Here is a 20269-nt window from a genome sequence, read left to right as displayed (position 1 = left end):
AATATTTTATACAAAAAAGGTTTAAAAAATATTATACACAAACATAAATTGTTTCTGGATTTTTTTTTAACCTGGTTATAAGTTTTGATGACAAAATGGACACTGCTTTGAATAAAAATGATAACTTATGTGAAGTTGATTGTAGTGACCAAAAACCTTGATTATCTTTGTGATCTCGTCTTCTTTGGTCACCTCAGTTCTTTGTTTGGTGAACACATTCTGTTAAAAATGTGAGTTAAATTGCAAACATTTATTGTTGACCAGTTCTTGTACTTGAAACACTATGGAAACATCACACTGCAAGCAGAGCAGGCATGAATGGGTGGACATGGATTAAACCTTTTAAAAAGAAACAAACAAGAAAGGAAGATTGCCTAAAAAAGCCGTAAAAGATTTTCAAATCAGTTTTAATTGATTGTGTCATTTCGTTTATTACCTTTTCTTCTTTCAGAAGTAATGTGCTCTTATAACTCCCTCAAATCGAAATATAGAAACAGAAGAAGAAAAGTAAAAACCACCAATAATCCTCCTCGCCTACATACATTAACATTTGGTATATATGCTGCCATGTCCTTTGCTGTGTATATGTACACCCAGCATATAAATATGCATATATATTATTTTAAAAAATCAAAATATATTATTTTAAATATCAAAATACAGTATGTATGTGTATGTATGTATATGTGCATATACATACATACACATACTGTTTTAATATTTAATATACATATACAGGATATGACTTTCCCTTTTTGCTATATTATTTAACTCAAATGGTATAAGTTCCTGTTACTGTCAGTTCAGAGTTGTCCTTTGCTTGACCTAATATCTGTTGTTATTGTTTTTCCTAACCTTTTACTTCATTAGTTTCTTATTCTTGGAGCACTCATCTGTTGCTCAAAATTTAAAGAATTCCTTTCCCTTTGGGGCTGTATATGGCCAAGAAACATCCAGAAATCTTGAAGTCTTGCATGTGATGCACTGTAAAGTTTTATGAAAGGATATTCTTTTAGTACAGGTCTTCTTGCTTCTTGCTTATAGTGATGGGGCCTGATGCTTTAGCTTCGGGCTTCTCAAACTGCATAAGTATCTGCTGTGTGCCTCTGACGCCCCAGTAGACTCCCTCACATAGGTTATGACACATACCTTGAATCCCCACATAGATTGAATAACAGTAACCATATTGAATACTCCTGTAGTACTTCAGAGTTCACAAAGTGATTTTACTTACATTCTTATAATGGTATTTCCTTTGCAGGATTATTATCCCCTTATAGTTGAAACCGAAGAGGTGTATTTCCTACATCAAACAAGTAGTGTACAACTTGAATGTGAGCCTTCTGATTTCACGTGCCTGTGGTCATTCCGTTAAATCATGCCTTTCTTTGTGTGGGTCAGGGTTGTGATGAGTAACTCAGTCTTGCTTGCAGGTGTTATGGGTTTTTTACTTTACTTATTTATGTATTTGAGTTCTCAGTAGTCTTCAGTCTCCTGTTGACCGGAACTCCCATCCAGAACAGCCTCCAAGAGCTCTACTCTCTCCTGAGTTTTGTGGAGCCTGATCTCTTTTCCAAGGAGCAGGTGGAAGATTTTGTTCAGCGTTACCAGGATATTGAGAAAGAGTCTGAGTCAGGCAAGTTCCCTTCCTATAAATCATGCCCAAGAGATCTGGGCCCAGAAACTGCCACAGTGCATGAAAGATAGTCGTTATAGATAGAAAAGAAAGAGTCAGTAACTAGAGGACACCTTCCAGGGAGAAAAACAGCCACACAGAATATACAGTGATGTTAGATCCCTCATGTTCTTCCCAGTTGTCTGCTATTCGTGACTCTCTTGTTTGTTACATGATTTTACAATAGGGCTTATTTGGATCATTTTTGGAAGAAACAGAAAGTATCTGCTGATTTGCAGACTTTTTTTCCCCCACATGTAATTTTTATAAGGACTTTGTTAACTTTGCTACTTCCTGAGGCAGAAAAGTGTGTGGGTGCTGTAAAGCATTCACAGCACTGATGTCTCTTTTAATACTGTACCAAAACCAAAAGTCTGGGATGGACTCGTGGTGGAATGAAAGGGGGAAGCCTTCCTCGTTCATATAGCTGCAGTTGTAGTCTTCTTCCTCTCACACCTTTGGCCCTCTGCCTCATAGAGCTATCTGTCTATCCTGTAATATTATCCCAAGATGATGATTCAGAGCAAATGATAGGCATGCCTGCTATTGTGTATGTGTGTACTAGGTGAATATGAGTTGGAGGGCTTCTCATAGCAAAAATTCCCCACACCAAAGGCTGAGGGTGGCTTGGGGAACCTGCTCTGATTGCTCCCAACACCCAATAAAATATTACAAGGGACATGCTCATATTAAAAATTATTCGTTATTTATCTGAAATTCCAATTTAACTGGGCTCTTGTATTTTTATTTGCTGTATCTCACAACCCTCCACAGGGTGTAATTCCACTTTAGGCTAGTTTTTGAAGTTCTTGGCACCTGGGGAAGGAACAAGGGAGTTGAAGTCAAAAGAATTAAGTTTGAATAATAGCAACATTAGCATCCAGCTATGTGACTTTAGATAATATGCCTAATTTCTCTGAGCCTCACTTAACTTAGCTGTAAAAATGGGGGCAATATTACTTACTTGCCCTACATTGCTAAGCTGTTATGCTCGTCCAAGTGGTTAAATGCAAAAGTATCCTGGAAGCAGAAAAGCTCATGCAACTGAGATGATTAGTAAGAATGAAGTTCTTTGAGTGTTCCTAGTTCTTGAGTTAACAGCCATTAATGATTTTAGAAGGAGTTGGGAAGAACCTAATGGAGGAAGAAATACTATGACAAATTAACATACTGACCTAGAATGCAGAATTGGCATGAAAATTAGAATGAAAATAAATTGCTGTATGTTCTCTAATAGTTCAATGCCTTGGTCTTGCTTTCGTGCCACACCAGTTGTGTGTGTGTTTTTTTTTCTCGTGCAGCAAGTGAACTACACCAGCTCTTGCAGCCATTTCTGCTGAGGCGAGTGAAAGCTGAGGTAGCTACAGAGCTTCCCAAGAAGACGGAAGTAGTGATATACCATGGCATGTCAGCATTGCAGAAGAAATATTACAAGGCCATTTTGATGAAAGACCTAGGTAATCAGCGGGCACTTGTCTGTTTAGAAACTCAGTGAGGATGTGATTTTCCTGGAGGGAAATATTTCATAATCATACTCGCTTTATATAGCAAGAATACGGGATGGGATTTTGTATTCTAAATAATGTTCAAGTCATTGAAACTGTGGCAGAATATTGTTACTATCAGTCAGACTTTATTGTTTTTTGCACTTGTGGAATCCCTCCCACCCACCTGGTATTTTTATTGCCTGTAGTTAAGGAAACACTTTTAGGCATCTCAGTCATGCCTTTCGTCTTCCCACTTGGTGAGATATGTACACACTGCAAAGCTTTTTTGTTGAGTCAAATTCACTGGGAAGAATTAGGTTGTGGGAAGGGAGAGAAAGGAGTGAAACGTTTCTCGATTTGCATTATTTTGTCCTTTGGCTCCACAAGAGCAATTAAAGAAGGAAATTTAGAATTTTGAGAAAGAGTAACAAAGTACTCCTGAGTTCCATTTTATAGTTAGGCTTCTTTAAAACGAAGTGATGGTTAAGAAAACTTTGTATGAGTGTGCTATTAATTCTTAATGCAATTCAGTGAAATTTGGGAGGTTAATATAGCTTTGAAAGATATATTACTGAAATGAGAAAGGTTATTTATGGAAACTTAGAATTTTTGTTGTTGTTGTTCAAAAGTCCATCTCTCTCTCTCTTTTTCTTTTTTTAAATTTCAGATGCATTTGAAAATGAGACAGCAAAGAAAGTTAAACTTCAGAATGTCTTGTCTCAGCTTCGAAAGTGTGTGGATCACCCTTACTTGTTTGATGGTGAGGCGATGCCCTTTTTCCTCATGTTACTTTTCGCTAACATTTCTGTGGCCGGCATCATAGCACACTTCTTCAAAAGAATTGCCTATATTTACTGTCTATTTTCCTCCCATTTTCTTATGTAAATTTTTTAATATTGATGTTATCTAATGTATTGTTCATATTCAAATTTCTTCAGTTGTCCCCTTAATGTCCCTTATGGCTTTGTTTTTTTTTTTTTCTTTTTAAACCCAAGATCCACTCACAGATCCTGCATTGCATGTGTTATGTCTCTTTATTCTCCTATAATCTAGAAACATTGCTCAGCTTTTTCCTTTTTGCCTTTTTTTTAATCTTTCATGAAAATTGACAATCTTGAAGAATCAAGGCCAGTTGTTTTATGAGATATCTCATAATCTGGATTTATTAGATCGTTTGTCTATGATTAGATGTCCATTTATCTTGAACCCACTCAGTCAACCTTTCATCACCATTCCTAGTTCACCAGTCATCTCCATGTTGCCCGACCAGTGGTTGTCAGTTCATATTTTAATTAACTTCTCAAATCCTTTGACACAGTTGGCCACTTCTTTCTTAAAACACTTTTTTCCTTTGGCTTCTGGGACAGCTCTTTCTCTTGCTTCTCCACCTGCCTTACACTGACTCCTTCTCAGCCTCCTTTGCTGCTTTATCTTCATCTTACAGGTGTCTATAACTTTCCCTCCAACTGCTGTCTTAGCTGCCTTCTACATATTTTGATATGTAGTGTTTTCATTTTCATTCAAACTATTTTTTTGATTCCCTCTGACTGGTAGCCTTTGGGACAATTCTAGAACTTCTGTGTCTCTGCGAGCCCTAGTATGGGTAGGAGTAATGCAGAGGGTTTGCCATAGTCATTTTCAGGGAGTCTTTGCCAAATAGCACTATAAATTGTTTTTGAAAATGTCACAGAATCTTAATTAGGTGCATATAAGAACTTTTTTCTTATTGAGGTCATAATAGTTTATAATATTGTGAAATTTCAGTTGTACATTATTATTTGTCAGTCACCAATATATATGCCCCTTTACCCCTTATGCCTACCCCCCAACCCCCTTTCTCTCTGGTAACCACTAGTTTGTTCTTTGTCCATGTGTTTGTTTATCTTCCACATATGAGTAAAATTGTATGGTGTTTGTCTTTCTATGTCTACTTATTTCGCTTAACATAATATCCTCTAGGTCAATCCATGTTGTTGCAAATGGGATGATTTTGTCTTTTCTTATGGCTGAGTAGTATTCCGTTGTGTATATATATATATATACCACATCTTCTTTATCCATTCATCAGTCAGGGGGCACTTAGATTGCTTCCCTGTCTTGGCTATTGTGAATAATGCTGCAATGAACATAGGGGTACATAAGTCTCTTTGAGTTGTTGATTTCAAGATCTTTGGCTAAATACCCAGTAATGAGATACCTGGGTCATATAGTATTTCTATTTTTAATTTTTTGAGAAATCTCCCTACTGTTTTCCATAGTGGCTACACCAGTTTGCATTCCCACCAGCAGTATATGAGGGTTCCCTTTTCGTTACATCCTCTCCAACATTTGTTGTTTTTTGTCTTGGTAATTATAGCCATTCTAATAGGTATAAGATTGATATAATCTTTGAGGATGTTCCATGTGCACTTGAGAAAAATGTGTATTCTGCTGTTTTTGGATGGAGTGTTCTATATATATACCTACTAAGTCCATCTGGTCTAGTTTTTCATTTAATTCCACTATTTCCTTGTTGACTTTCTGTCTGGATGATCTATCTGTTGATGTAAGTGGGGTGTTAAGGTCCCCTACTATTATTGTGTTGCTGTTAATATCTCATTTTAGGTCTGTTACTAGTTGCTTTATGTACTTTGGTGCTCCTGTGTTAGGTGTATATATATTCATAAATGTTATGTCCTCCTGGTGGAGTGTCCTTTTTATCATTATATACTGCCCTTCCTTGTCTCTCATTGCCTTTTATCTTGAAGTCTGCTTTGTCTGATATAAGTATGGCAACACCTGCTTTCTTTTGTTTGCCATTACCTTGGAGTATTGTTTTCCATCCATTCACTCTGAGCCTGTGTTTGTCTTTAGAGCTGAGGTGTATTTCTTGGAGGCAGCATATTATTGGGTCTTGTTTTTTAATGCATCCAGTTGCTCTGTGTCTTTTGATTGGAGAATTCAATCCATTTACATTTAGAGTGATTATTGATATATGAGGGCTTAATGCTGCCATTTTATCACTTATTTTCCAGTTGTTCTGTATTTCCCTTGTTTTTGGTCTCATGTATTTCTGACTGCCAGTTCAGTTTGGTGTTTCTCTGTGATGGTTTTCTCAGTTTTCTCTTTATCATTTGTGTCTCTGTTCTGATTTTTTTTAGTGGTTACCATGAGGTTTATATAAAAGATCTCGTAGATGAGATACCCATTTTCTGATACTCTCTTATTTCCTTAGTGTAAGCAGTTTCCATTCCTTTCCTCTTTCTTCCTCATGTAAGTTCTTCTTGTCACAACTTACTCCATTTTGTGTTGTAAGTTTGTGGTTAAAAGGAAGTGCTTATCGTTATTTTTGATGTTTTCTTTCCCTTTATCGCTAACGTTATAATTAAGTGTTTGCTAACCTGTTCCGGTAGAGAACTGCAATTTTCTGATTTTGTCTGCCTATGTATCTCTTTGCTCAAGGCTTTGTAAACTCTTTTTTTTCAGGTGTGTGGGCCTTTTTCATCGTTTCCTCTTTGGGGGTTCTTGTAGCAATCAACTCCCTCAGCTTTTGTTTATCTGGGAAAGTTTTTATTTCTCCGTGTTATCTGAAGGATATTTTTGCTGGATAGAGTATTCTTAGTTGGAAGTTTTTGTCTTTCAGAATTTTGAATGTCTCGTTCCACTATCTCCTAGCCTGTAATGTTTCTGCTAAGAAATCTGCTGAAAGCCTGATGGAATTCCTTTGCAGGTTATTTTCTTCTGCCTTGCTGCCCTTAATATTTTTTCTTTGTCATTGACTTTTGCCAGTTTTGCTAATATATGCCTTGGAGAGGTCTTTTTACATTGATGTAGTTAGGCGTTCTATTAGCTTCATTTCTTTGTGATTCCAGCTCCTTCCCCAGGTTTAGGAAGTTCTCAGTTATCATTTCTTTGAACAAGCTCTCTGCTCTGTTTTCCCTCTCTTCTCCCTCTGGAACACTATAATCCTTGTGTTGCATTTCCTAATTGAGTTGGATACTTCCCGGACCATTGCTTCATTTTTTCTTTAGTCTTAGTTTTCTCTCCTCCTCCACCGGAAGCATTTCTATATTTCTCTCTTCTAAATTGCTAATGTTGTCTCCCACGGTATCAGCTCTGTTATTTAAGGACACCAAATTTGTCTTTATATCATTCATTGTTTTTTTCATCTCCGGCATTTCTGATTGGATTTTTTTTTATAGTTTCAGTCTCTTTTGTTAAGAATTCCCTCTGATCAGTATTTTATTCCTGACTTCATTGAACTGTCTTTCTGAGTTCTCTAGTAATTCGTTGATTTTTTTTATGGTAGCTATTTTGAATTTTCTGTCATATTGATTGTAAATTGCTGCGCCTTCAGGATTGATTTCTGGGTGCTTGTCATTTTTCTTCTGGTCTGGAGTGTTAATATGTCTCTTCATACTATTTGATGGCGTGGATTTTTGCCATCGCATAGTGGTAGTATCTCCTTGCCAGATTTCACCTGCCGCCGCTGGGGTGGGGAGCAGGAGCTGCATATTCTGAGCCCACCGTGATCCCTGGCAGCTGTACCTGTCCTTTGGAAGGTGTGCTGACAGGGCCAATCTGCATTTGCCCACTGGCCACTGCTGCTTTACACACATATGCATACAGGTGCTCTGGCAGGGGTCCCTTGCTCTGGCCGACTGGCCGAGCTGGTGTGCCGCGTAGGGGGAGGGAGGGGCACTTTCTTTCACTTACATGATCCCACTGGCACTCCCACTCTACACTCACTGTCTGCCTTCCTGGGCTGCCCGGCTTGTTGAAGACGCTCCTGCAATTGCTTATCCTCCTTGGTGTGGAGCTTTCCCATGGGCTGGGAGGTGGCTCCAAGAATGAAGGCATTCCCTCTGAGGGCTGCCCTTTCCCCACTCTCCTCGCAGAGCTGCACGTGGTCCCACACCTTAGATCAGTGCCATTTGGGGAGGGAGAGGAGATCCCCTTACCTCCTTCCACTACCTCCTGCAGGTTCCAGCACTTCCACCTTCAGACATATGGCTGCCTGGATCTCTCAGACATCTATTGTGTTATGTATGTCCTCTGTTGGTTTATGAATGTCATTTTCATTGTGTCTTAGTGGGGAGAGTCTAAGGGAAGAGCTCCCTCCACCATGATGCTGACATCACTCCTCTAGATCCTTTTTTTTCAGGAAGCAGTGTGTTGGAAACGTGGATTTTGGAAGAAACTCTCCAGGTTGTTCTAACTGCCAGCTTATTCCTTGATAATTACTAGTTTATACATCTAAGTCTATTTCTTGATTTGTTTTCTGGAGTGAGAGCCTCAAGATTTCAATTTTGGTTTTCTTTGGCCTTTAGCATCTTCCTGTACCTCAGTTTCCTAAAGAGTGAGTTTGTCCCTTGGATAAGCATTTACTAGGCATATTGAGTGTGCCAGGCTCTGTGATTGATGTGAAGCAGCACTGAGATCATCCTGAAAACAAATAATTATAAAATGCCTCAAAGAGGGATGAAACTTGGGCCCATTATCAGTTAGGAACTTGGCCTCTTTCTGTAACCAAGCCATTGGCTTCTCCATTCAGGGAGCCTACCTTGACTGGGGACATCTTGTTGGGACTGGGTTCTTTCTTTTCCAGGTGTGGAACCAGAGCCTTTTGAAATTGGAGACCACCTGATTGAGGCCAGCGGGAAACTTCACCTGCTGGATAAGCTGCTGGCATTCCTGTATTCCAGGTAGGTGGTAGGTTTACATTTTCTGCTCTTGAGTTGGTGACTATTAGAACCAGAATAATGAGCAACTTATTGATTTCTTGAGACTAATTTCAGTTTTCCTTTTCTCAAGACCCTGGTTCAGGTTCTGCCTCTGCAACTACACTCTCCACCCCATTCTATCCTACCCTACCTGAGCTCCTCTATAATCTTTCTTTACTTTCCTGAGTTCCTGCAGCACTTGGGATCCTAATCCAGCACTTGGCAACGCACGACCTTAATCTGCTCTCTGGTTAATTGGTGTGTGTTAACTGTAACACTCCAGCTATATTGTTTAGTTCCATAAGGACCACAGATAACATCAAGCATTTATTTTTTGATTGCCTGCTGGTACCTTGCATTGAATTGGCACATAATGAGGGCTTAGTAAATATTCACTTTTGTTAATCTGTGGGGTTTGATTGCACTCAGGGAGACCTGGGGGACTCTTTCCCAGAGGCTGAGTTGGGCATCAGAAGACCAGGTCACTTCTGGAGACTCTAAAGTTTCAGCTATGCATTCAGCGACCTGGTGTCCCACCTGTACCTGATCCTCTTAGTCCCCAGAGGGAAAGAGGATTCTAGACAAAGCTCAGCTTCCCAAGGACTTCAAAGTTGCCCCTTTGGGACAACTGCCCCAAGAGCACCTTAACCAACCCAAACCCTCTTATTTGGCAAAACCGCCCAACATTAGAAATGTGCAAGTCAAATAATTGCATGTCTTCCTATATTTTATTGGTTCTGATAAATCTGCTATAAGTGTGTTAGAAATGGAGAAGGACCCATAAATATCTTCTGTCTGACCTTTTCATTTCACAGGTGATGAAACAGGCCCAGAGAGGTCATGTGACTTGTCTAGAAGTCACACAGGCAGCAAATGACAGAGATAGGATTAGAATTGAGGTCCTCAACTTCCAGTTCAATGCCTTTTCCACCCTTTTGGGATTAGAGTCTTGAAGGAGTTCTTCATAATTTTTCCTCTTACGCCCATTGCAAGCTCAGATTAAATTAGTTTTCCTAAGGAGAGTATTGTTTTGACAGTGCCATACTTCTTTGTTTGTGGAAACTTAAAATAATGACTGATAACATGGGGCTCTAAGCTTGACTTTATTCTTGACTTAATCCGTTTTGCCTCCACCTTTCTTCTCTCCTCTCCCTATACATAAGTTTTCTCATGCATCCTATGGTATATGGTATGCCACCTGCCCCTTGCTTCTCTAAAGTGATGCTTCTCAGACTTTTCAACCAATATAGCTGTCAACAAGAGGATAATGACGTTACACCCCCAACACAGAACAGCTGTAGATGGCTAACTACAAGCTCTTCAGGGTTTCCAGTTTTCGGTTTTTTTGTGTGTTTGAATTTTGCATTTTATTCTTCACATATCTTTGTTTATTTTGCTGTTAAAATAAAAGTGTGTATTTCTTTTTATTTAGTAAATTGATATTCCAGAAAGAGGTACCTTGGTTATCCTAGGGCTTTCTGTACCCACTGATGCAGTGACACCTGCTCCTAGGAATACCCCCACTCAAGTTTGAGAACTACTGCTCTGAAGGGTACAGCTACATGTGCTAGGATGTATATGGCTATATATCCTTATATAAAGCATTTAGCATTTCTGAGGAAGTCTTCACAAGTGTTATGATATTTATATTTCTGTTTTGTATTTCATTTACTTATAAACTTGTATTCGTTGGTAAGTTTCACCTGAGGGAAATTCACCTGAAATACTCCTGGCGTTGGCAGTTTTTCCTTTTCTTTTTCTTGCCAGGAGCCATCGAGTTCTACTTTTCTCCCAAATGACCCAGATGTTGGATATTCTCCAAGACTATATGGATTATAGAGGTGACATCCCTTGGTCACTATATTGCCCAAGCGTTTTTTAGACTTAACAGTTCAGTAGGTCCATGGAGAGTAATCTGAGATGTGGGGGATGTTACAGAGGAAAGCAGTGAAAGAACATTATTCAGAACCAAAAAAAGAATGAAAGTAACGAGAGAGGTGTGTGACGCAAGGGTGACAGCAGGATAGAGACACATGGGCAGAAATAGGCACACACATTCTCATCAGTGATTCATTTAAAATTATGGATTCTGGAGAAAATGTGTGCTGCAGAAATGTTGAATGTTTGAAAACGTATAGTAAACAGAGTTTCAGTGACAAGAGCTTTCAGTGTCTTGCAACATTTAGCTCAACTGTTGAGTACTTGTTCAGGATCAGTTGAAAAGGTGAACATTGAAATTAGAGAAATATCACATATCAACCAAGAGAAAAGCAAAGGAAATTTTTTCTATATAGACTATATTGAGTCTAAGCTATTACCTGGGCACTCTGTTTAATGTTTAGTAAGATTTATTTGGGGTGATGGGAAAAGGCTGTGACATTGGTTGACGCTGAGATCAGTGGTGAAGAGGTATGAGCTCCAGAACTTACTGTTTAAAAAATGAATCCAGAGTGGGTCTCTCAGAATCACTTGATGCCCCTCAAGTACTACAGTGTGCCTGTTCCATTGGACACTTGCAGGAAATACCACTGGCATATTGAGGAATCTGCAGATTCACGAACATGGCTTCAGCATATAATTCCCCTTTCGGACATGTGTCTGTGGTGATGGGTGGAAAACCCTGAAGCTTCATTGAAAGGTGCTGCTGGGCCATCCGACAGGCTCCCTCACTAGCTCCCAAGTACTTGTCTTACTGCTTGCATACGTAAGAATTGTGTCTTAGCAACTGGAAGTTTCCAAAAGTGGAAACTACCATACAGTGTGGTCCATAGTGTACTTCAGGGTTGCTTGGGCTAGTCAGAATTGAATATTGACTCTATGAATGCCAAATACATCAACTGCAGGTACTTAAAAAACCCAGAGGCGTAGATGATGGTAGGTCTTTTGTAAAACAATGAAATGTCCTGTAAATTTAGATTTTTCCCATGAGATTTCCCTAAATTAGGAGCATGCCTGTATATGAAAAGGGACAAAATTAGCATTTGATTTTGAGCTGACAATGTCTTATTCTCCAAAGAGTACTTGAAAAGGGTTAATATTTCCCTGTTTTCTTCCTCTGTGAAGGCTACAGCTATGAGCGTGTGGATGGTTCTGTGAGAGGAGAAGAGAGACACCTGGCCATTAAGAACTTTGGACAGAAGCCCATTTTTATTTTTCTCCTCAGTACTAGGGCAGGTAGGCCATGTGGACACTTGACAAAAACAGACAAATAAGGGGTGATGCAGTACTTTTTTACCTCTCAACCGTTAGTGTGTTTTTCCTTAATTCTCTGAAAGGTGAGGTCATACTGGGGAGTATAAAAATGGGGAATTGAGGTAGTTGACGCAAGTTTATCAAGGTACTGGACTTCTAATGTGGTAGTCTTTTCTGTCCAACTTATCTTAAGTTGTCATCTCATCAAAGAAGTAAGGCTGAAACCTGGGGTTTTGGGAGAGTAATTCTAATCTGCGTTGAACTTTGACCTAGGATTGTCCTGAAAGATTTCTAGAGTTTTGTAAAAAGTTTTATTCACGTTCAGTGGAGGCAGCTCTCCTTCCCAACCATGAATTTGGGAAATGAGATAACAACCTGTCTGCTAGGTTATCCTTCCTCCACTAGTAGTTTGGGAATAGTGTTGTAAAAGCTTAATAGAACTCTAGTTAAAAACAAAAAAAAGTGATTATAATGAAATTGCCAGCTTTTTATGATTATTTATGACATTGTCTATATATGACTTAAGTCGTAAATATCATATGATGTTTGTAGTTCTTTACCAGTTACAGAGTGCTTTCGTATACTCTTAAATAATTTGAAATCAGTTCTTGGAGGTGAAATTATTCTTATGTCATGGAGCAACCTTAAATTAGTTTTGAACTTATAGAATCTTAGTTTCATTATCTTATTTTTTGTGGACCTAAATCTTGATGGAATAGATGCTGGAACACTAAAGGGATGTGTGTCCTGTATTAAAGAGAGATCAATATCTTTATAAAAAGAGAGTTCAGTATTATTTGGAAAGCATTTTTTAAGTGCTTAGTACTCGAAGGGTATATAAAAGAAGGGTTAGATGTAGTCCTTGACCATAAGGAGATCGTTTTGGCTGTGTGTGTCTTATCTGTGTATTACAGAGATATGGTCAGATTCATTTGGTCTCACTTCTAAGATCATAGACCGTACTCTGAATCACAGCCATTTTTTTCATGTCATCAGTTGTCCCAGGAGAAACTGGAAGGATCAGGGGAAACACGTCATTAGTGTTGGAAAAACAGCTCTATTTATGCTTTACTGATTTCATCACCTTCACATTCAGAGAGCAGCATTATGTTTGAAACATCTGAAATTAGGAATCTCTGCTTTCCAACTAATCTCCTTGGAGTACTCAGAATCAGTCAAAACAGAGCAGTCTTTCAGGAGCTGAAGCAGTCCTGGACATGAGCCTTTTCCAAACACCAGTTGTCACGTTTGCTATCACTTTTTAGCTGTAGATTTGAAAAATTATCATTTATTTAACAGGTTTCCCTTCAACTTTCAAATATTTCTATGATTGTCATGTTGCCACCAGGTGGCAGTGATAGCTCATGAATGTCCCAAACAAGCATGGAGGTAGCTTATTTATAAAATATCACTGCTTAAAGAAGGCCTGAACTTAGACAACAGCAACCCAAGAAGAAGATAATTTTTATGAAATACACTTTAATGAAATAAATGCCTGAGAGGTGTTATGGTATAGAGAGTAGAAACATGGACTCTGGAGTCAGACCATGGGACTCAATCCTGGCTCCTTCTAGCTGTGCAACCTCTGATAAGTCCCTTAACTTCTCTGTGCTTCCAATTCAACATCTATAAAATAAGGATAATAATGCTAATTACTCATACAGCTGTTGTGAGGATTAAAGGAATTAATATATGTAAAGTGCTTTGAATAGTGCCTGGTAAGTAGTAAGCATAGCACAAGAGTAGCTGGCGTTATTATAAGGTGTAATTTAGCATCTCTCAGTAATCAGTCTTTATTATCTCTTTATTCCAGCTTTAATTTTATATGAAGACTTTAATTAGAGTATTCCCGTCTGACTTGTCTTGAGATCCAGGTTAGCGTCAGTAGCCAGTTTCAAAAGTTCGTCTTTAACTTGGGCTCTCGGAACAAGCCCTTTCAGGCCTGCTTGTTTCTTCAATGAGCTGTAACGACCCTGGCAAGAGGGAGTCGTCTTGTACTTGTTTCCACATTAATCAAAGAGAAGGCTGTAATTTGCCTTCATGGTTCTCTTAATTAATTCCCATAGTCCAGGGAGCCTCCTCAGCCCTTTTCCTGCAGCGCTGAAGAAAGACCAGAAAGTTATCCCATGGAGTGTTCTTGTACTCTGCTTGGTTTTGTTACCTTCTCTTTGATTAATGTGGCAACAAGTACAGAAAAGACAAAGTTTTCTCCCATCAGAGGGAGGTAGTTTCCGGCTCTGCTTCGGAGAGTAATGAATGGCATCTCCTCATCTCATTAATGTGTGTCAAGGATCTTGCTGCCTATTTGTAACTTGCAGTGCATGTTAAGAGCTCTTCTCTCAAGTGTCCACAGCAGAAGACCTCTCTCATATTTAAAACTGTTTTCTGAAAGAGCACGTGTGCTTTTCCACAGACTATTCTAAACAAAATCCAGTCAAGATTTTTAAACAGAAGAGATTTAAAATGGCTTCCTGGCACTAACTTAAGTTTCCGCTTTTGCTACATACCCCTGCTCCCCTCGTTCTTACTCTCGGTAGTGAAATTTTCTCAGGTAGCACTTTGAAGGACGAAGCCACTTGTTTGACTGATACCAGTTAGCAATCTGACCACCATAACCTTGCGTCTATGTTTTCTAGTCCCTAGTCCAGGTGCTGCTTATCACACTCCTTTTTGCCTTGTTTTCAGGTGGAGTTGGCATGAACTTAACGGCAGCAGATACCGTTATTTTTGTTGACAGTGATTTCAATCCTCAGAATGACTTGCAAGCAGCTGCCAGGGCTCACCGAATTGGCCAGAACAAGTGAGAGATTTAAGCATCAGCACTATTCCACTTCCTTGGCTCCTCAGCGCTTCTGGGTTGGGGAGGAAGGTGAAGAATGTGGTCCTGGTGACGGTCCTGAACTGGAGGGCGAGAGACCACTAGGTTTTAGCCCAGCTTTGCTGCTGACTCCTAGAGTAGTGCTGAGCAGGGCACATTCTCATTTCAGACTTGCTGTGTTAAAAAGAAGAAAATCAGATTGTGAAAGGATTGGAAGGAAGCTTCAGATGTTATTTAACTTATTCTTCCTGAGTTAAGGTCTAATTCAGTTAGAAAATAGTTATGTGGTTATGGAGCTAAGCTAAAAAGATAGGTCTTAACTCTTAGACCTGAGGATAGGTTAGATCTTCCTGAGACTTTCCTCTGCCACAGAGAAGAATTTCAATTATGGGCACTTCATCATCCCTTCCTTGACTTTTGGAAAGGTTCAGTGAGAAGTTGAGCCAGACCCCTCTGACAAATGCGCAGGTCCACATACTACAATCTCCCTTTAGTGGTACCTGAACGTGGCATTTTCGGGTTTGTGTCCTTTTAGGTATAGCAGCCTTGCATGCTTGTGCCCATCTTTGCAGACCTTATAGCACACCACTCTTCCTTTGACCTCTGTACAGGTCTGTGAAAGTCATTCGGCTGATTGGCCGAGACACCGTGGAAGAAATAGTCTGCAGGAAAGCAGCCTCAAAACTGCAGCTCACCAACACGATCATAGAAGGAGGCCATTTCACTCTGGGTGCCCAGAAACCCGCAGCTGACGCGGACCTGCAGGTAATGTGGTTGTTCTTCACTTTAGAATATGTCATGATTTATAGTCTATGCTCTCTGTTGATTAGAAAGTAAATAAAAAGAACCAGCATTAGCCACCCACTCTCCCCAGCTACACATTTGTTCCCTTGCCAGATATACCTGCCATAGGACCTACTGCATGAAAGCAAGGGGTTAAAAGTGATTAGGATACAAAAAAGCAACAGAATATAGAATAACAAGAGTGAGCTTTGGATCCCTCTGGCTTGAATTCAAATCCACGCTTTTTCACTTTTTGACGGTGTAGCTTTGAGCAGGTATCTTAACCTCTCAGACCCACTCTCTGTTTGCTTTTCTAAAAATGAGGATACCACAAGTTACCTCAGAGGACCGTTAAAAGAATTAGATAAAATAAAGAACTCAGCATAATAAATGATGATTAATCCCGTACCTCCACCTTAACCCCAGATCCTTTGACCTGTGATCTTCATACTCAGAGGAGAGTGAATGAGATCAGGAATTCAAAATTATGCCATAGGAAAAATGGTTGAAAGATCTAGAGTTAATTGCTTGAAGAAGGGAATATTGGGTAGGAAACAAAGGCTGGCTTGGAAGACTTCCGAGAAAGCTCTCTTCTGGAAGAGGTGATTAGGGTATTCTATAGGGCCTTTGGGTTAAAATTAGAACCCAAATTATAACATACCCCAGGTTCTTCCACTTTGCCCCAGGGATCAGATTCACCAAAAAATTGGAAAGAAGCCTTCAGATAACAAAACACACAGTAAACATTCCGTAAATGTTCCCTGCATCTGCGTCTGCTTCTCCCTGTTTCAACTGTGTTCTCCCTGCAGGATAATGAACCTGCTTCTCTCTTTCAGGATCCTATACCTCTGAGATTTACCAAACCGTAACCACGTCTTTCATTACTGGATTCTTTTTATCTTACAAATAGAACCAAACAAACTGCTTTCTTCTGAGACAAGGGCTTTGGGTTGTTACCCTTGTTTTTGGCAACCAAAGAGATAACTCCTATAGTCTGGATGGGGAATAGATAAGTCAGATATCATAGCCAGAATGTAACCTTCCAGTAACCTTGAGCTGAGCAAGAAGTCCAACAGAGCCCTCTCAAACAGCCAGTGGGCTATGTTCTCCCTAGTATTTGGCTCACAAAGTAGACCATCTAGCGATAATTGACCCAGCCTAAAAGGACAAGATATGAATCAGGAGCCGAGATGTGAATCCAGCTTGGTTCAGAATCTCAGGGTTAGTGCTCAGGGAGGTGCAAAGTTGGAAGTAGGAAACTAAAGCCAGGAAAATGATCTGAACTTTCTGGATGGTTCCTACAGGCCTCAGGAACAGGCTAAGGATTGGAGAGAGAGAAGGGAAGAGAAATAGGACAGGGCACTGCCGGAGAAATATCCAGGAGGAGTAGAATTGAGAAATGGCCTTCAGGTCTAGCGATCAGGAGTTGTTACTGGTCTTTGCAAAGGTGATTTCCATAGAGCACTGTGGTAGGCAACCAAATTGCCAAAGGATAGAAGTCAGTTAATGGTGGAGGTGAAGCACCCTGTGTAGCCTTCCCTTTCCAAGAAGTTTGGCAGTAGGAGAGGTGAGAGAGTAGCTGACTGGGTCTCTGACTTCTCATGTGGCCTCTGGGAATGCCTATGAAAAAGACTGTGAGAAATGCTATAGATAATGTAAGAAATTACTGTTAAACTTCAAAAAAAGTTGGAGGCTAATAAATTTTTTTGTTAATGAGAGTTACCAAAGTCAACGTCTCTGATCAATATTTATCACCTCTCTGTTTACCCATTATCCAACTACTAAACGGCCCTGTTGGTATCATCTGCCGTGGAGAGAGAAGAAAACCTGACCATCAGGGAACAAATGTGCCTGGTGTCATTACCTAGCAAATCACTGATATTCCAATGTTTGATTTCATGAGAACTAACTGGACTTTTGTTTTCTCCAATCAAGTTGAGTGAGATACTCAAATTTGGTTTGGATAAACTGCTGTCCTCTGAGGGGAGCACCATGGATGATATAGACCTGGAGTCTATCCTGGGAGAAACAAAAGATGGTCAGTGGGTCTCTGATGCCTTGCCTACAGCAGAAGAAGGAAGCAGAGAACAAGAGGAAGGAAGTAAGTTGAGAATAAGAGTAGAGCAAATGGCATAGCCGCCCCAAGCTAAAACATCAGTGAGACAGGTCCCCACGGAAGGTCTTGGATACTGTTGCCTGGGACATCTTTTTCCTACCCAGCCCTATTCTCATTTGGGCACACTGTTTAGTTAAGACTTACTTGGTCCAAGAACTCTTCCTAGACTGACTGGAAATCGTCTGACATTTCCCTTGTAGCTGAACTTTGTACCAAATTTGTTTTTCTTTCTTTTTTTTTTAATTTTTATTTTTGTTTTTATGGCAGTAACATTGGATTATAACGTTATATAACTTTTAGATGTACATCATAATATATTTCGAACTGTGTAGATTACATCATGTTCACACCCAAAGACTAATTAATCCATCACCACACATATGTGCCGAAACACCGCTTTCCCCCTCTTTCCTCCCTCCTTCCCCTAACCATCAATCCAATCTCTCTTGCTATGTGTTTGTTTGTTGTTTTTATCTTATACTTATGAGTGAGATCATATGGTATTTGACTTTCTCCCTCTGATTTATTTCACTTAGCATAATACCCTCAAGGTCCATCCATATTGTCACAAATGGGTGGATTTTGTCCTTTCTTGTGGCTGAGTAGTATTCTATTGTGTATGTATACCACATCTTCTTTATCCATTTGTCCCTTATGGGCACCTAGGTTGCTTCCAAGTCTTGGTTATTGTGAATATTGCTGTAATGAACATAGGGGTGTATGTATCTTTATGCATTTGTGTTTCTAGTTCTTTGGATAAATACCCAGCAGTGGAATGGCTGGATCATATGGTAGTTCTATTCTTAATTTTCTGAGGAAACTCCATACTGTTTTCCATAGTGTCTGCACCAGTTTATACTCCCACCAGCAGTGTACCAGGGTTCCCTTCTCCACGCGTCCTCTCCAACACCTGTTGTTTCCTGTCTTGTTAATTATAGCCATTCTGACTGGAGTGAGGTGATATCTCATTGTAGTTTTGATTTGCATTTCCCTGATAGTATTGATGTTGAACATGTTTTCATGTACCTGTTGGCCATCCATATATCTTCTTTGGAGAAATCTCTATTCAGATCTTTTGCCCATTTTTTAATTGGGTTGTTGGTTTTTGTGTTGTTCAGACATATGAGTTCTTTGTGTGCTTTGGATATTAACCCCTTATCTGATAGATGGTTTGCAAATATCTTCTCCCAATTGTTAGGTTGTCTTTTCGTTTTGTTGATGGTTTCCTTTGCTGTGCAGAAGCTTTTTCGTTTGATGTAGTCCCATTTGCTTATTTTTTATTTTGTTTCCCTTGCCCGGTCAGACATGGTACTTGAAAATATGCTGCTAAGACCGATGTCAGAGAGCTTGCTGCGTTTCATGGTGTCAGGTCTTACATTCAAGTCTTTAACCCATTTTGAGTTGATTTTTGTGCACAGTGTAAGATGATGGTCTACTTTCATTCTTTTGAATGTGGCTGTCGAGTTTTCTCAGCAACGCTTATTGAAGACTTGGCTCCCTTGTCGAAAATTAGCTGTCCATATATGTGTGGGTTTATTTCCGGGCTCTCGATTCTGTTCCATTGATCTATGCATCTGTTTTTGTGCCAGTACCATGCTGTTTTGGTTACTATGGCTTTGTAGTATATTTTGAAATCAAGGAGTGTGATACCTCCAGCTTTGTTTTTTCCTCAGGATTCCTTTGGCTATTCGGGGTCTTTTGTTGTTCCATATAAATTTTAGGATTCTTTGTTCTATTTCTGTGAAAAACGTTGTTGGAACTTTGATAGGGATTGCATTGACTCTATAGATTGCTTTAGGAAGTATGGACATTTTCACTACGTTGATTCTTCCAATCCAAGAGCACAGAATATCTTTCCGTTTCTTTGTGTCTTCTTCAGTTTCTTTCAACAATGTTTTATAGTTTTCGGTGAACAGATCTTTTGCCTCCTTGGTTAAGTTTATTCCTAGGTATTTTATTCTTTTTCTTGGCAGTTGTAAGTGGGATTGTATTCTTAATTTCTCTTTCTGCTACTTCATTGTTAGTATATAGAAACGCAACCTCTTTTTTGTATGTTGATTTTGTATCCTGCAACTTGACTGCATTCATTTATTATTTCTAAAAGTTTTTTAGTAGATTCTTTAGGGTTTTCTATATATATAAAATCATGTCATCTGCAAATAGACAGTTTCACTTCTTCTTTTCCAATTTGGATCCCTTTTATCTTTTTCTTGCCTGATTGCTCTGGCTAGGACTTCCAACACTATGCTAAAGAAGAGTGGTAACAGAGGGCATCCTTGTCTGTGAACCAAATTGATGATGTTGGAATTGTTATCCTTGTTGATCTGTATAGTTTTTACAGAATATGCAAAAAGTTTGGAATTTAGGCACCTGGCATTATTCTACAGGACACTGTTCTTTGGCTTTTCTCGTATTTTAGATTTTTTAATATTAGTATCCTGTGTTTATTATTCCAGTACTCTTTCTTGTTTTCTGCTTTTTAATTGTATCCTGTCC

The 20269-nt window shown here is 39.4% G+C and overlaps 1 protein-coding gene across 7 annotated transcripts in view; it reads left to right on the top strand.

Moving 5' to 3' along the window:
• Window positions 1-20269, top strand: part of CHD1L (chromodomain helicase DNA binding protein 1 like) — a 63080-nt gene that overhangs the window by 21283 nt on the left and 21528 nt on the right. For all 7 annotated transcript variants that reach the window (XR_002808109.2, XR_011439269.1, XM_001497170.7 and 4 more), the window contains 9 exons: window positions 1474-1636; window positions 2977-3132; window positions 3830-3922; window positions 8750-8846; window positions 10632-10705; window positions 11928-12038; window positions 14742-14856; window positions 15486-15639; window positions 17593-17758. Coding sequence is in view for 5 of the 7 variants with exons in the window: in XM_001497170.7 (XP_001497220.5) it covers window positions 1474-1636; window positions 2977-3132; window positions 3830-3922; window positions 8750-8846; window positions 10632-10705; window positions 11928-12038; window positions 14742-14856; window positions 15486-15639; window positions 17593-17758 (1129 nt within the window). In the remaining 2 variants the exon portion in view is untranslated. The remainder of the gene's footprint in view (window positions 1-1473; window positions 1637-2976; window positions 3133-3829; window positions 3923-8749; window positions 8847-10631; window positions 10706-11927; window positions 12039-14741; window positions 14857-15485; window positions 15640-17592; window positions 17759-20269) is intronic.

This window comes from Equus caballus, chromosome 5 (genome assembly GCF_041296265.1).
Source record: "Equus caballus isolate H_3958 breed thoroughbred chromosome 5, TB-T2T, whole genome shotgun sequence".
Lineage (NCBI taxonomy): Eukaryota > Metazoa > Chordata > Mammalia > Perissodactyla > Equidae > Equus > Equus caballus.
The sequence above is the reverse complement of the archived record's forward strand: the minus strand, read 5'-3'. Positions and strand labels throughout refer to the sequence as shown.